Here is a 15,193-nt window from a genome sequence, read left to right as displayed (position 1 = left end):
AGCCAAACCCATCGTGAAGTAAGCCATCCATTTGTTTTGTAGGATTTATATTCTAATTCGTCTCCTCCGTACGTACAAGTCCTCTGGTAGATATCTATCTAAGGAAGGTACTAGGAAGCTTGTTCTTGGAATCGAAGGAAAAATCAAGATTCACCTTCGTCTCTATAAGGGTTGTTTTCCCATTACTTCACTGTCTGTCCCCCGTTCATTCATCGATCAACAAAATTATTGAGTGATAGAGCGATTTTCTTACTCACTCCCACACGACTTGAGGGTCTTTTGGGAAAATCTCAGGCAACGAGGAAATGATGCATGATGGTTTCGATCAACCACTGATGCTGGCAATATTGCCTCCACTCCTCCTCCTCCACTCTCCTGGGAGAGAGTGAGAGAGTGAGAGAGAGAGAGAGAGAGAGAGAGAGAGAGAGAGAGAGAGAGAGAGAGAGAGAGAGAGAGAGAGAGAGATAACCCTATCATCTCCACGAGGATGCTCTCGAGTTATATTCCTCAAGCATCACAGAAAATCTTGGCTTTCATCTCAGTAGAGTGCGAGGCGGAGCGAATGGCCAATGATGTCAACCTCTTGAGGCAGGAGCGATGTGTGTGTGTGTGTGTGGGAGAGAGAGAGAGAGAGAGAGAGAGAGAGAGAGAGAGAGAGAGAGAGAGAGAGAGAGAGAGAGAGAGAGAGAGAGAGAGAGAGAGGAGAGTATTGACACATTTTTAAGAAAGTGAAAGACCTGTCTCTTAAACATGTGCCAGGTCATAGTTAATGGGAAAGACATGAGAAGGTTGAGAGTTCCAAAGCTTCGACGTGTAAGGGAAAGAAGTAGGTATCAAAACGGCCCACCCTTGAGTTGCTGATAGCCACACAATAATCAAGTGCCTTGGTTAAGAAAAAATAAATAACAAGGTCGAGTTTAACTGTGTTGGTCGTCCAGATAAACCCTGTTTACCTGGACAGCTGACAGTGGTGCCCCAACTGCACTGTGTTTCAGTTCTAGTGTCCATTTACACCCAAGACCAACTTAGTCCAGTAAGAGTTTCTCTCTTTGTATTGGGAATACTCCTTTGTGTATCGAGCGTAGACGAGAGAGCAAAAATATCGAAATGAATCTTTGGCTATAATACGTTCATGAGTTTAATTGATCATGTCGTGGATGAATCAATGATTCGGAACCTCATTGCACGAACGGAGTCATCCACCCGACCAGGCCTTAAGGAAATGAATCCATGAAACTATTCATTTACATAACCCACAGGTTCAACAAGGAGGGATGTTGATAACGGTGTTATGAGAGGGTTGCTAATGTCCAAGTTATCAATTATCCGTTCCTGTAAGAATAAAGAAAAGTGATTATGAGTGTTGGGATAATGGATTGAGCTGAATTATCCTAAATCGTTGATTGATTAGCCAAGCCTCTTTCGATGTCGTATATTTCGCATTATGTTATTTAGCATTGACTTTTCATAGCAATTTTGTTCCTCGAGTTTTAGTGTCAGACACATTATGCCATGTACGACATCACCATAGTCTTTTAGTGCGACGTATACTTTGAAGACGACGATACGACCCTTGTGCACGGCGGTACGACCTTTGAGCATGACAGTACGACCCTTGTGCATGACGGTACGACCCTTGTGTACGATGGTACGACCCTGGTGTACGATGGTACGACCCTTGTGCATGACGGTACGACCCTTGTGTACGATGGTACGACCCTGGTGTACGATGGTACGACCCTTGTGCATGACAGTACGACCCTTGTGCACGACGATACGACCCTTGTGCAAGAAGGTACAACCCTTGTGCACGACGATACGACCCTTGTGCACGACAGTACGACCCCTAGATATGACAACGTGGAATTAAGAATCATTCTTAAAGGTCGTACGAAAAAACCAGACAAAATGTGATTAAGTTTAATGCCTCCGAGACCCAATTTCTACCCAGCTCTCTGTCGAGAACTCCTCACAAGTCTCGTCTCTCCTTTGACGGTTCCGTAAGTCCACCTCTTGACTCAGTGAACATACTTGGCATTACTGGAACTTCCGCTCTTCCTTGGATGCCTCGCATTACGGGATGGCTAAGTCTACCTCTAAGAAACTGGGAGTCCTCTTTAGATGTCGAGATCTCTTTTCCTTCTGGACAGTTGCTCCGTTTATACAAGGGATTTGATCCGTCCTTGTATGGAGTACTGCCCTCACATCTGGGGTGGTTCTAGCTCTGCATCCTTACTTGACAAGAGTCGACAGCGATCCGACTATATACTCTCCCAAGCTAACTTCAAAACTTGACCCCCTGATCCTACGCCGCAATGTTAGTTCAATTTTTGTCTCTTTTATATATATATATATATATATATATATATATATATATATATATATATATATATATATATATATATATATATATATGGCCAGGCCACAACTGAAATATAGAGAGGATTATGAAAGGAAATAAACAGAGACAAGGGAAAGTATCTACGAATTCTGGAGGAAGTGAAAAACTTGTCTTTTAAAATGTGCCATGGGATAGACATGAGAAGGTAGAGAGTTCCAAAGTTTCGAAGTGTAAGGGAAAGAAACAGTTATCAAAACGGCCCACCCTTGAGTTGCCTACGGCCACACAGTAATCATGTGACGCAGCAGCTTGCCGAGTATAACGTGATCTAGTTAGTGGTGGGGGGTACACAAGCAGCCAGCTCTCGGGAGCAAAAACCAAAGTAATACCTGTAGAAGAGGAAAAATTTAACTAAAACAAACACACACACACACACACACATATGTATATACATTTCCTGTGACACTATGACAAACGATGTCTTTCAAACTAAACACACTTTATGTATCAAGATCACATTACGTCACTCGTTACATATGTTTCGCGTATTCTAAACTTCCTGTAATTTGGCGACACCATACAACAGACGTAAAGTGTTAACAAGATTGGAAAGTCACTGTACATGATCTTAGATCCCTTCGAAAGGGTAATCTATATCTACGTCACTATAAACATTGTGGGATTGGAACGTTTATACTGTAATGAAGACGATCCACAGCCATGTTAGAGCAGGTTAGAGAGAAACACAGGTTGCTTTTTTAAAGATTCTTTCCTTTATAGCCAAATGATCTGTCAGAAAAACACATGTGGTAGAGTTACTCACTCATGTGATTTGGTCTGGTTCGCTTGATGACCCAATAGCGTAATGGTAGTGACCTCAATGAGCCAGGGGTCAACACCTGAGGGGGTCCTGACCTTGGTGATCTAGGGTCAACACCTATGGATAGAGGGTCATGACCTTGGTGATCCAGGGGAGGAAGGCGGTTACCCTGGTGTACACGCCCGGGTGCCCTGGACGCCCACAGCCACGCCCAAAGCTGACCACGCCCACCACCGTCCACAGTCCCTCGTGGTGGTGGATCAGAGGCCCCCCGGAGTCACCCTGCCAAGTGGAGTGAAGTGATGTTAAGAAACGGAGTTCCTTTGTTCAAGGATGGAGTATATATATATATATATATATATATATATATATATATATATATTGGAAAGGATCACAATATAGCGCGTGATCAAGTTATTTTCCTATGAGTCCACAGGGGAAAATGAAACACGATAAGTTCCCAAGTGCACTTTCGTGTAATGATCATATCATCAGGGGAGACACAAGAAAGAAAGGTAACAGTCAGTTGATATACAACGAAGAGACGTAGCTAGGACGCCATTTGGTAAACAAGTGACTTGCCCGAATATACACATTTCACTCTACTGAAACGATGAAAACTTAGGTATTAATCTAGATAGAATCACCTTCTAGTGTATTCTAGATCTAGTGAAGAACGAAATGCATCTTAACAAAGCTCTATTTTCTTTTTTGGAGAAGCGAAGATACACATCCATTGTGGCATGACATGAGTATGATAGATACCAGGGTTTTTGACCAGTAGTGTGAGTTCACATGGTTAACATCAGTTCAAAGTATCACTTAGTATGACTTAAAGAACCACATTGGAGCTACTGGGTTTATTGCCTCCCTCCCTCAGTGTGAGGCGATGGCTCAGTATAAGCTACCTTTTGGTAATGTACCAGAATGTCCAGCTCATCCCACAAGGCAGGTTCCACGATGAACAAAGGCCTGACAGGCAAAGTGGAACACCTACTTGACATGCAAAGTGGAACACCTACTTGACATGCAAAGTGGAACACTGCTTGACATGCAAAGCAGAACACCTACTTGTGGAGGACCTACTAAACATGCAAAGTGGAACACCTACCTGACATGCAAGGTGGAACACCTGCTTGACATGCAAAGTGGAACACCTACTCGACATGCAAAGTGGAACACCTACATAAAATGCAAAGTGGAACACCTACATAAAATGCAAAGTGGAACACCTACTTGACATGCAAAGTGGAACACCTACTTAACATGCAAAGTGGAACACCTACTCGACATGCAAAGTGGAACACCTACATAAAATGCAAAGTGGAACACCTACTTAACATGCAAAGTGGAACACCTACTTGACATGCAAAGTGGAACATCTACTTGACATGCAAAGCAGAACACCTACTTGTGGAGGACCTACTTAATGCAAAGTGGAACACCTACCTGACATGCAAGGTGGAACACCTACTTGACATGCAAAGTGGAACACCTACTCGACATGCAAAGTGGAACACCTACATAAAATGCAAAGTGGAACACCTACTTGACATGCAAAGTGGAACACCTGCTTGACATGCAAAGTGGAACACCTACTTAACATGCAAAGTGGAACACCTACTCGACATGCAAAGTGGAACACCTACATAAAATGCAAAGTGGAACACCTGCTTGACATACAAAGTGGAACACCTGCTTGACATGCAAAGTGGAACACCTACTCGACATGCAAAGTGGAACACCTACATAAAATGCAAAGTGGAACACCTACTTGACATGCAAAGTGGAACACCTACATAAAATGCAAAGTGGAACACCTACTTGACATGCAAAGTGGAACACCTACATAAAATGCAAAGTGGAACACCTACTTGACATGCAAAGTGGAACACCTGCTTGACATGCAAAGTGGAACACCTACTCGACATGCAAAGTGGAACACCTACATAAAATGCAAAGTGGAACACCTACTTAACATGCAAAGTGGAATACTTACTTAACATGCAAAGTGGAAGACCTACTTGACATGAATCGGCTCCTCCTTCTTCGAGTCCGGCGCAGATCATCTTCCTGGGTTTGAACTCGTCTCTGTAGGCGTTGTGACAAGCCTGGTGGGGGAGGACGGTCATCTGCACCTGCTGTAAGGTGCCGCTGGACGACCCACCCTCGCTGGTGGTGCCCCAGCCCACCACCACCACTTTCGACCCATCCACACTGTACTCTGATCATGTCAAGGACAAGAGGTCATGTGAGCTTACTGGCACGATTAAGATAGGTCATTTTGATTCCCATGGACTCTTAGAAGGATGGGAACTATTTTGAGCAACGGGAACTATCAATCAAGCAGCTGCGTTGAGAACTAGGCACACACACACACACACACACACACACACACACACACACACACACACACACATATATATATATATATATATATATATATATATATATATATATATATATATATATATATATATATATATATTCCTATGAGTCCACGGGGAAGATGAAACACGAAAAGTTCCCAAGTGCACTTTCGTGTAATAATCACATCATCAGGGGAGACACAAGAGAGAAATATAACAGTCAGTTGATATACATCAAAGAGACGAAGCTAGGACGCCATTTGGTTTTATGTATATCAACTGACTGTTATATTTCTCTCTTGTGTCTCCCATGATGATGTGATTATTACACGAAAGTGCACTTGGGAAGTTTTCGTGTTTCATTTTCCCCGTGGACTCATAGGAATATCTTGATCACGCGCAAAATTGTGATCCTTTCCAATATATATATATATATATATATATATATATATATATATATATATATATATATATATATATATATATATATATATACATATATATACCGAACCACAACAGAGGATATTAACACAAATGGAAATGTATTACGTTAGAGTCTCAGTTTCACGTAAATTCGCTGCCACTGTATCAAAGAAGTGTTCGAATCCTGATCTTACAGACATGAAGCATTTTCGTTTTCACAGAAGTCGTGAATGTAGTTCATTCATGTTGTGTTCAACACATAGAACACTTCCTGTTCTACATTGTTCACAGGGATAACACGCGTAATTGGGCACAGGAGGAACCTAAAAAAGTAAAGGTTCCTTTTTCACATGCAAATGTTCATATACAAGTTTTGAAGCAGCGTATTTGATCATTGCTTTCTCATTTTACTGCGATACAGGACGAAAGCTTGAGTACGGAGATTAGCCCTCTTTATTTACACCACTTAAGTCCTACATTGTTACTGTGGACAAGTAGAGAGAGAGAGAGAGAGAGAGAGAGAGAGAGAGAGAGAGAGAGAGAGAGAGAGAGAGAGACGCTGTTAATGGCACGAACCGCTCTAGGAGATTGTCATGGCGTCTGAGAGAGATTCTGAGATGAGTTACTTTCCCCAGTGGGAGAAGAGACGCGTCATAGCCTAATGGTGAACGCAGCATTACTTATAGGGCGAAGGTCAGCATTACATAAGTGTATCCGGGTATAGAAGAAAAAACAGCATGACTTCGGTAAGTTAGACAATAGCTTGAGTTTGGGTAAGTGAGGTGGGGTGGGTCTATGACAGCATTACTAGGGTATAAGTGGGTCAAGAAAACAGCATAACTAAGTTAGTTTAGAGTCTGTCTAGGATAGGTAAGCAGCATGACCTAAATGATAAGGCAGCATTACTTGAGAAGAAGGTGAAGCATAATGCTAGATAAAGGAGTGTAGTTTACTAATGTTACTTGGAGAGTTTAAGCAGACTGACCTGAGCATGGAAGTTAGCATTAGCTAGGTTAGAAAACGGCATTGATGTAGGTGACAGACAGAGGCAGCATTAAATGAACGTAGCATTGCCTGTCCGCGCGTTGTGCAGCATTAGCTGGGTTTTAGAGGCAGCATGACTTGAATACTGGTGGCAGCATTAACTAGACTTGATGAAAAGGATTATATGGTTGGGGGAGGTAGCATTTTCTAAGTGTGGGAGTCAGCAGCATTAACTGGCTGTGACAAATGAGATTGCTAGGATGATGAAGGCAGAATTATCTGTGTAGGGGAGTCAGCATTATCTGGGTGGGGGGGTGGATAGGATTACTTGAGAAAGGAAGACAGCATTACCTATGCTGAGGAGACAGCATTAACTGAGAAAGGAAGACAGCATTAAATGAGAAAAGAAGACAGTATTAACTGAGTAAGGAAGACAGACAGCATTAATTGTGAAAAGAATACAGACAGCATTAATTGAGAAAGGAGGGCAGACAGCATTAATTGTGAAAGGAAGACAGACAGCATTAATTGAGAAAGAAGACAGACAGCATTAATTGCGAAAGGAAGACAGACAGCATTACCTGGGTGGGAGAGGCAGCATTACCTGGATGGGAGAGGCAGCATTACCTGGATGGGAGAGGCAGCATTACCTGGATGGGAGAGGCAGCATTACCTGGATGGGAGAGGCAGCATTACCTGGGTGGGAGAGGCAGCATTACCTGGATGGGGGAGGCAGGCGGGTATAGCCTTCAGCATGGGGTCGAGGGGCGTGGCCAGAACCAACACACCGATGTCGCTGTCGAACTCTGCCTCTTGGCCGAAGTGTGAGTGATAGACGACCCGGCTCACCCCCAGCGCCAGCAGGTGACCTTCCTCAGTGGTGGGCAGGTCATGTACTCCCACCGTCACCCACAGTGGATAATGACCCAACACCTTCCCACTGTACACATGTTGTAACAAGAGGCGAGGTGCGTTACTTCATTTAGAGGTAGTGTTACTTCATGGAGGGAGTGTTACTTCAAGGAGGTAGTGTTACTTCAAGGGTGAGTGTTGCTTGATGATGGGAGTGTTCTTTCGTGGTTTGGTGTTATTTTGTGATGGTGGCAGTGTTACATCATGGTAGCACTGTTACATGATGGTGGCAGTGTTACATCATGGTAGCATTGTTACATGATGGTGGCAGTGTTACATCATGGTAGCACTGTTACATGATGGTGGCAGTGTTACATCATGGTAGCACTGTTACATGATGGTGGCAGTGTTACATCATGGTAGCACTGTTACATGATGGTGGCAGTGTTACATCATGGTAGCACTGTTACATGATGGTGGCAGTGTTACATCATGGTAGCATTGTTACATGATGGTGGCAGTGTTACATCATGGTAGCACTGTTACATGATGGTGGTAGTGTTACGTCATGGTAGCAGTGTTACACCATGGTAGCGGTGTTACTTTAAGACAGCAGTGTTACATGATGGTAGTGTTGTTACGTGGTAGGAGTGTGTTACTTTTTGGTGTTACCTCCTGGTGAGGGTGTTACTTCATGGTGAGGGTGTTACTTCATGGTGAGGGTGTTACTTCATGGTGGTAGTGTTACTCCATGGTGAGTGTTACTTTGTCATGCGTGTTACTTCATGGTAAAAGTGTTATTTCATAGTGGCAGTGTTACAGCATGGTAGCAGTGTTACATCATGGTGGCAGTGTTACATCATGGTAACAGTGTTACATCATGGTGGCAGTGTTGCATCATGATAGCAGTGTTACATGATGGTGGCAGTGTTACATCATGGTAGCAGTATTACATGATGATGGCAGTGTTACATCATGGTGGCAGCGTTACATCATGGTAGCAGTGTTACATCATGGTGGCAGCGTTACATCATGGTGGCAGTGTTACATCATGGTAACAGTGTTACATGATGGTGGCAGTGTTACATCATGGTGGCAGTGTTACATCATGGTAGCAGTGTTACATGATGATGGCAGTGTTACATCATGGTGGCAGTGTTACATCATGGTGGCAGTGTTACATCATGGTAACAGTGTTACATGATGGTGGCAGTGTTACATGATAGTAGCAGTGTTACACCATGCTGGCAATGTTACTTTAAGGCAGCAGTGTTACATGAAGCTGGCAATGTTACTTTAAGGTGAGTCGAAAGTCAAATCATTATGAAAAAAAGAAAATGTTTGAGCCAAACTTAATGATCAGACTAACAATTGCTTTTTTTGTGGAGTAATTAACGAGCTTTCAACAACACACAAGGATGGTGCACGAATGGTAATTAGAGAACATTGTACCACAAACATATTATGACACCATTGTACCGACAGTAGAGGAAAGAGGAAAAAAAGAAAATGCTCTCAAATGACCGGGAAAACACTAGAGGATAAAAAACTAAAGAGACATTGAATAACATGAGAGGAAATCGAACAACTTCTGCTGCCAGTTCGATCGTTTGAGCGTATGTACATCTGTCTCTCACCACCACACAGATTCAACGAACGAGTTGCAACGTCATGAGAGAACCAGGTGGTGAGTAATTAACAAGCTCTAGTGTAATGAAAGAACCAGGTGGTGAGTAATTAACAAGCTCTAGTGTAATGAGAGAACCAGGTGGTGAGTAATTAACAAGCTCTAGTGTAATTAGAGAACCAGGTGGTGAGTAATTAACATGTTAAGCTCTAGTGTAATTAAAGAACCAGGTGGTGAGTAATTAACAAGCTCTAGTGTAATTAGAGAACCGAGTGGTGAGTAATTAACAAGCTCTAGTGTAATTAGAGAACCAAGTGGTGAGTAATTAACAAGCTCTAGTGTAATTAGAGAACCGAGTAGTGAGAGAGAGACGACACAGCAACACTCACCGTGTGAGGCAATGAGCGGCGGTGAGGACATGCCTGAAGGAGATGAGGACTCCCCCACAGTAAGGCTGACGACGCTTACTCAAGACCAGCACCGCCCAGGGCCACGCCCCTGTGTCTGCCTCGACCCCGCCGGCGATGCGACCGCTCACGCCACACACGGGGTTGGCGACGGAGGTGGTGGAGGAGGAGATGACCTCGACCTCCTCCGTGGGCGGCGTGGTGGTGTGGCTGGCGACCGTGGGAGGAGCGGAAGTGGGAGACTCCTCCCACCACCAGAAGAGCCGTTGGTGTGGTCCGTCGACGCCGCCGTCTGTAGGTGAGGTGAGGGAGGAGGAGGAGGTAAGGGAGGAGGAGGAGGTGAGGGAGGAGGTGAGGGAGGAGGAGGTGAGGGAGGAAGAGGAGGAGGAGGAGGTGAGAGAGGAAGAGGAAGATGAGGAAGAGGAGGACGAGGAGGAGGAGGAACCATGGAGAGAATGTATCAGGCGGGGATGTCCCCGATCTGTGGCGTTCTCTATGACGCCCTCGTCAGCCACTACGATGTCCTCGTCAGCCACTGCGATGTCCTCGTCAGCCACTATGACGCCCGCGTCAGCCACTACGACGTCCTCGTCAGCCACTATGACGCCCTCGTCAGCCACTACGACGTCCTCGTCAGCCACTATGACGCCCTCGTCAGCCATCATGATGTCCTCGTCAGCCACTATGATGTCCTCGTCAGCCACTATGATGCCCTCGTCAGCCACTATGATGCCCTCGTCAGCCATGACACCCTCGTCAGCCACTATGACGCCCTCGTCAGCCACTATGACATCAGTCTGGCCAGAGATGTTCCGTATCTGCAGATAGTGATGTGAGTATCTATATCTATATTTATTTATCTATCAACATCTATCCATCCCCTAGTCACGGGGTTGTATGAGGTAAAATACTTACAAACTCCAAGAAGCATTCACATACTGCCTCCTCCATACAGAATCTTCTTCTATTGCATTTAGTCGCCCTTTATTCTTCAAATGGGAGCCTCGCGCGCGTGCGCGCGCGCGCGCGCACACACACACACAAGCCTAAGCTAAGTACCTATTTATCCGGCCAACCCTTAGGGGTGGATGAACACTTGGGGTATGTGTGGGCCGAAAGCCACGCCCAAGGATTCGAACCTATGTAGACCCGACCCTGTGCACGGCTGTGCTGCCTCATGGTCATTGTAGGTTATTAACCATTTATACTTTACAGGGAGGAAGCTCTTACACTCGAGGGGCACCCATCTCTTGGCCAGTCTCCACCAAATTGCAACTTTGGAACTCTTGGATGCCCTCCATGTTTACCCCATCCTGTTTCAAAATGTTCCTCTCAACCACAAGTCTTATACTATGAAACGACTTTATAACTTTTTGCTTTAACAAGTCTCTTGCTTTATCTTAGGTCGTGTTTTCTGTTGTTTTTTTTTTTCTATATTTTCCATTCCTACATCTTTCGAGGAACTGTTTACTATCTATTTCATCAATCGTAATGGTTGTGATCAGGTCGTCCCTCACTCTTCTCTCTTCCATGATAGGTAAACTGGAGGCTTCTAAATTAGCTCTCTCCTCTGGACTTTGTCTATCAACTCTTTGTGCTTCATTCGGTGGGATGACCAAATTTGAAAAGCACATTCTAATTTGAGCCTTACGTAGGCCATGACCAATTGGTTAACTCACTAGACCTGAAAGTTCTCATGCTATTTGCCAGCAGACAGTTTGTCTCCTTGAATGTGGAACTCTGGCGACAGGTCAAGGAACGATATGAAATCCCACGTCCCTCTCACGTATCAGGCCAATCTTGGACTCTGTCTAGGTCCCCTTGCTCGTTTTTATCTTCACTTCCCTCATGACCTCTATCGTCACCGCAAACAGAAGAAGGTTTTTAGTCCATAACATCTGGCAAGTTCTTCGCATAGATCAAGAAGAGTTACGGTCCCAGAACACAACCCTAGGGTACTGCGCTGGTGACCCCCTCCCCTACCCTACCCATTTGGATGCTTCCATTGACAAGTGCCCTTTGTTCCCTTCTACTAACATCATCTTTCATCCATTGTAGGAATATCTCCTCCTATTCTTACGTAGTGGGCCATCTCCTCGATCATCCTCCGATGCGGGATAGTGTCAAATGCTTTCTGGCAGTCCAGATTCATACAATCCATCCAGCCATTTTTTCATCAAAGACAGAGCTCACTCTCTCGTAGAAATCTAAGGGAATTGTTTCACATGACCTCCTAAAACTGTTCTGTGTGTGTGTGTGTGTGTGTGTGTGTGTGTGTGTGTGTGTGTGTGTGTGTGTGTGTGGTATCGTATATCTTTTTCGTGTGGTTCAGGTGAAGGAAATCGTATTCAAGTATCTGGCTCCGTGGAGTCAAGAGCTTGAATGGAAATATCCAATGGAAAACCCATGTAAGGGAGAAGCAACGTTCTATGTCTGGCCGGAGGCGTGTGGCAACCCACAAGAATAGTGGCGGAGGGAGGTTTGGGGTGGATGGGGGAGTGTGTGGATAGATGGTGGGTAGTAATGGGATGGCTCTAAGACGGTGTAAGGGACGACGGGTGTCCAGGGACGGTGCTGGGATAGGAGGGAAGGTATATCATGGGACGGAGCTGGGACGAGAGGATGCATCAAGAAAGAGATGGTGTTGGAACGCAGGGTAGGGGTGGGAGGATGTGGATGGTGGGGGGATGGGGGATAGGTGGGAAAGGAGATGGTACATCACGGAGGGAGAGGGAGGGAGGGGGGGGGGGAATTACAAGGAATGGGTGGGAGGAAGGGTGAAAAGGGGAGGGAGCACAGCACCACCACTAGCTTGAGAGATGGTATGGTGATGGGAAGGGCTGTGAGAGGATAGAGAGTGATGGGAAGGGCTGTGAGAGGATAGAGAGTGATGGGAGGGGCTGCTAGAGGATGGGGAGTGATGGGAAGTGCTGCTAGAGGATGGGGAGTGATGGGGAGGGCTGCAAGAGGATGGGGGAGTGATGGAGAGTGCTGCTATAGAGTATGGGGAGTGATGGAGAGTGCTGCTAGAAGATGGGGAATGATGGGAAGTGCTGCTAAAGGATGGGGAGTGATGGGGAGGGCTGCAAGAGGATGGGGAGTGATGGGGAGGGCTGCTAAAGGATGGGGAGTGATGGAGAGTGCTGCCAGAAGATGGGGAGTGATGGGAAGTGCTGCTAGAGGATGGGGAGTGATAGAGAGTGCTGCCAGAAGATGGGGAGTGATGGAGGGTACTGCTAGAAGATGGGGAGTGAGGGGGAGGGCTGCAAGAGGATGGGGAGTGATGGGGAGGGCTGCTAGAGGATGGGGAGTGAGGGGGAGGGCTGCAAGAGGATGGGAAGTGATGGAGAGTGCTGCTAGAAGATGGGGAATGATGGGAAGTGCTGCTAGAGGATGGGGAGTGATGGGGAGGGCTGTGAGAGGATGGGGGGAGTGATGGACTTTCATACCTCAGGATGGGGGTCATGATGGAAGCGCTGGTATGGAGATGGGTAATGATGGGAATGGTTGGCTTAGCGATGGGGTAGGCTCGGGGAATGGGATGGGAGACGGCCATGACATCCCTGAGATATAGAGACGTAAGGGTGGTGACTTACCATAAGACTGTCGACCTTAGTGAAAGTCCTGACGCCCTTCTGCCCAGCAGGTACCTCACCTGGGAAGAGAGAGGAGGAGGGAGAGAGTTGAGAACATTATTAGCCTCTGTATAAAACAAACACACAAACAGACGGACATATGATTGGTAAGAGATTGAGAGAGATTGACAGGTAATCCAACTTTATATCGTCATACATCAAGCAAAACACACACACACACACACACACACACACACACCACCTACTGTTCTGTTCCTCGTGTGTATGATAAGGGTTAACACAAGTGTTGTTTGAGGCCAGAACTAACATTTATTGTACACGGTAAATACATCTTTTATGTCGATGTTATAAAATGTAAATACATCTTTTATGTCGATGTTACAAAATGTAAATACATCTTTTATGTCGATGTTACATAATGTAAATACATCTTTTATGTCGATGTTACATAATGTAAATACATCTTTTATGTCGATGTTATAAAATGTAAATACATCTTTTATGTCGATGTTATAAAATGTAAATACATCTTTTATGTCGATGTTACAAAATGTAAATACATCTTTTAGGTCGATGTTACAAAATGTAAATACATCTTTTATGTCGATGTTACAAAATGTAAATACATCTTTTATGTCGATGTTATACAATGTAAATACATCTTTTATGTCGATGTTACAAAAATGTAAATACATCTTTTATGTCGATGTTACAAAATGTAAATACATCTTTTATGTCGATGTTACAAAATGTAAATAAGTCTCTGTTTCCTTGTTGTTCTCGTGGGTGATGAAACTGGTGCAAATGGAATACATTTTGGTAATTCTATGATGTCGTTATCAGTCTGTCTGTTATCTTTCACTCTCCTTCCCATACACTACACACACACACACACACACACACACACACACACACACACCTTCAATCCAAAGTGCAAAAGAAAAAAAAAATGGAACATAGACTTTTGGATCTATGTAAATGTCTCTTGTGCTTTGCATGTTAAGTTGACTGGTCAAAGCGTGGCTTAGAATATCCATTAGCAGGAATTGTGATCAAAGTACATCATTCTGTCTCTCAGAATATCTTTTATTGTTCTCTCTCTCTCTCAGGCCTTTCACTCATGTACTCCTCTTTCTCTCAGTCCTTTCACTCATGTACTCCTCTTTCTCTCAGGCCTTTCACTCGTGTTGTCCTTTTTCTCTCAGGCCTTTCACTCACGCACCCTTCTTTCTCTCAGTCCTATCACTCGTATACTCCTCTTTCTCTCAATCCTTTCACTCATGTACTCCTCTTTCTCTCAGTCCTTTCACTCCTGTACTCTTTTTCTCAATCCTTTCACTCGTGTACTCCTCTTTCTCTCAGGCCTTTCACTCGTGTTGACCAGGATCTTTGACTTCTAACAGCTTCATTTTAAAAACCGTAAAGATTCATTTTCTATCAACAAGTGATTCCACACAGGAACGTGTACTGCCCTCCCCCCCCAGAACTCCACACAGCAGAACCAGACACATACGTGTAGCGTCAATGTGACTGGTCTTAGAATTCTCTTAGATAAATGAAGAAGGTTCCATTAAACAACTAACTAGCCATAAAGATATTACAGGAGTTTGTTTAGGTTAATTAGGTGTCATAGTTATCAATATATATATATATATATATATATATATATATATATATATATATATATATATATATATATATATATATATATATATATATATTAATAACTATGACACCTAATTAATATATAATATATATATATATATATATATAT

General features: G+C 44.2%; 1 protein-coding gene across 1 annotated transcript in view; it reads right to left on the bottom strand.

Annotated features, from left to right (window-relative positions):
* Positions 1–3,091: 3,091 nt before the first annotated feature.
* LOC139752868 (uncharacterized) overlaps positions 3,092–15,193 on the bottom strand; it is a 13,787-nt gene continuing 1,685 nt past the window's right edge. Inside the window, exons 2-6 of the mRNA XM_071668864.1 lie at positions 13,420–13,478; positions 9,806–10,641; positions 7,657–7,877; positions 5,186–5,385; positions 3,092–3,443 (exon numbers count right to left, since the gene is read on the bottom strand). Of these exons, the coding sequence (XP_071524965.1) occupies positions 3,279–3,443; positions 5,186–5,385; positions 7,657–7,877; positions 9,806–10,641; positions 13,420–13,478 (1,481 nt within the window). The 3' untranslated portion in view covers positions 3,092–3,278. The remainder of the gene's footprint in view (positions 3,444–5,185; positions 5,386–7,656; positions 7,878–9,805; positions 10,642–13,419; positions 13,479–15,193) is intronic.

Source organism: Panulirus ornatus, chromosome 13, assembly GCF_036320965.1.
Source record: "Panulirus ornatus isolate Po-2019 chromosome 13, ASM3632096v1, whole genome shotgun sequence".
Classification (NCBI taxonomy): Eukaryota; Metazoa; Arthropoda; class Malacostraca; order Decapoda; family Palinuridae; genus Panulirus; species Panulirus ornatus.
This window is presented reverse-complemented; position numbering and strand designations above follow the sequence as displayed.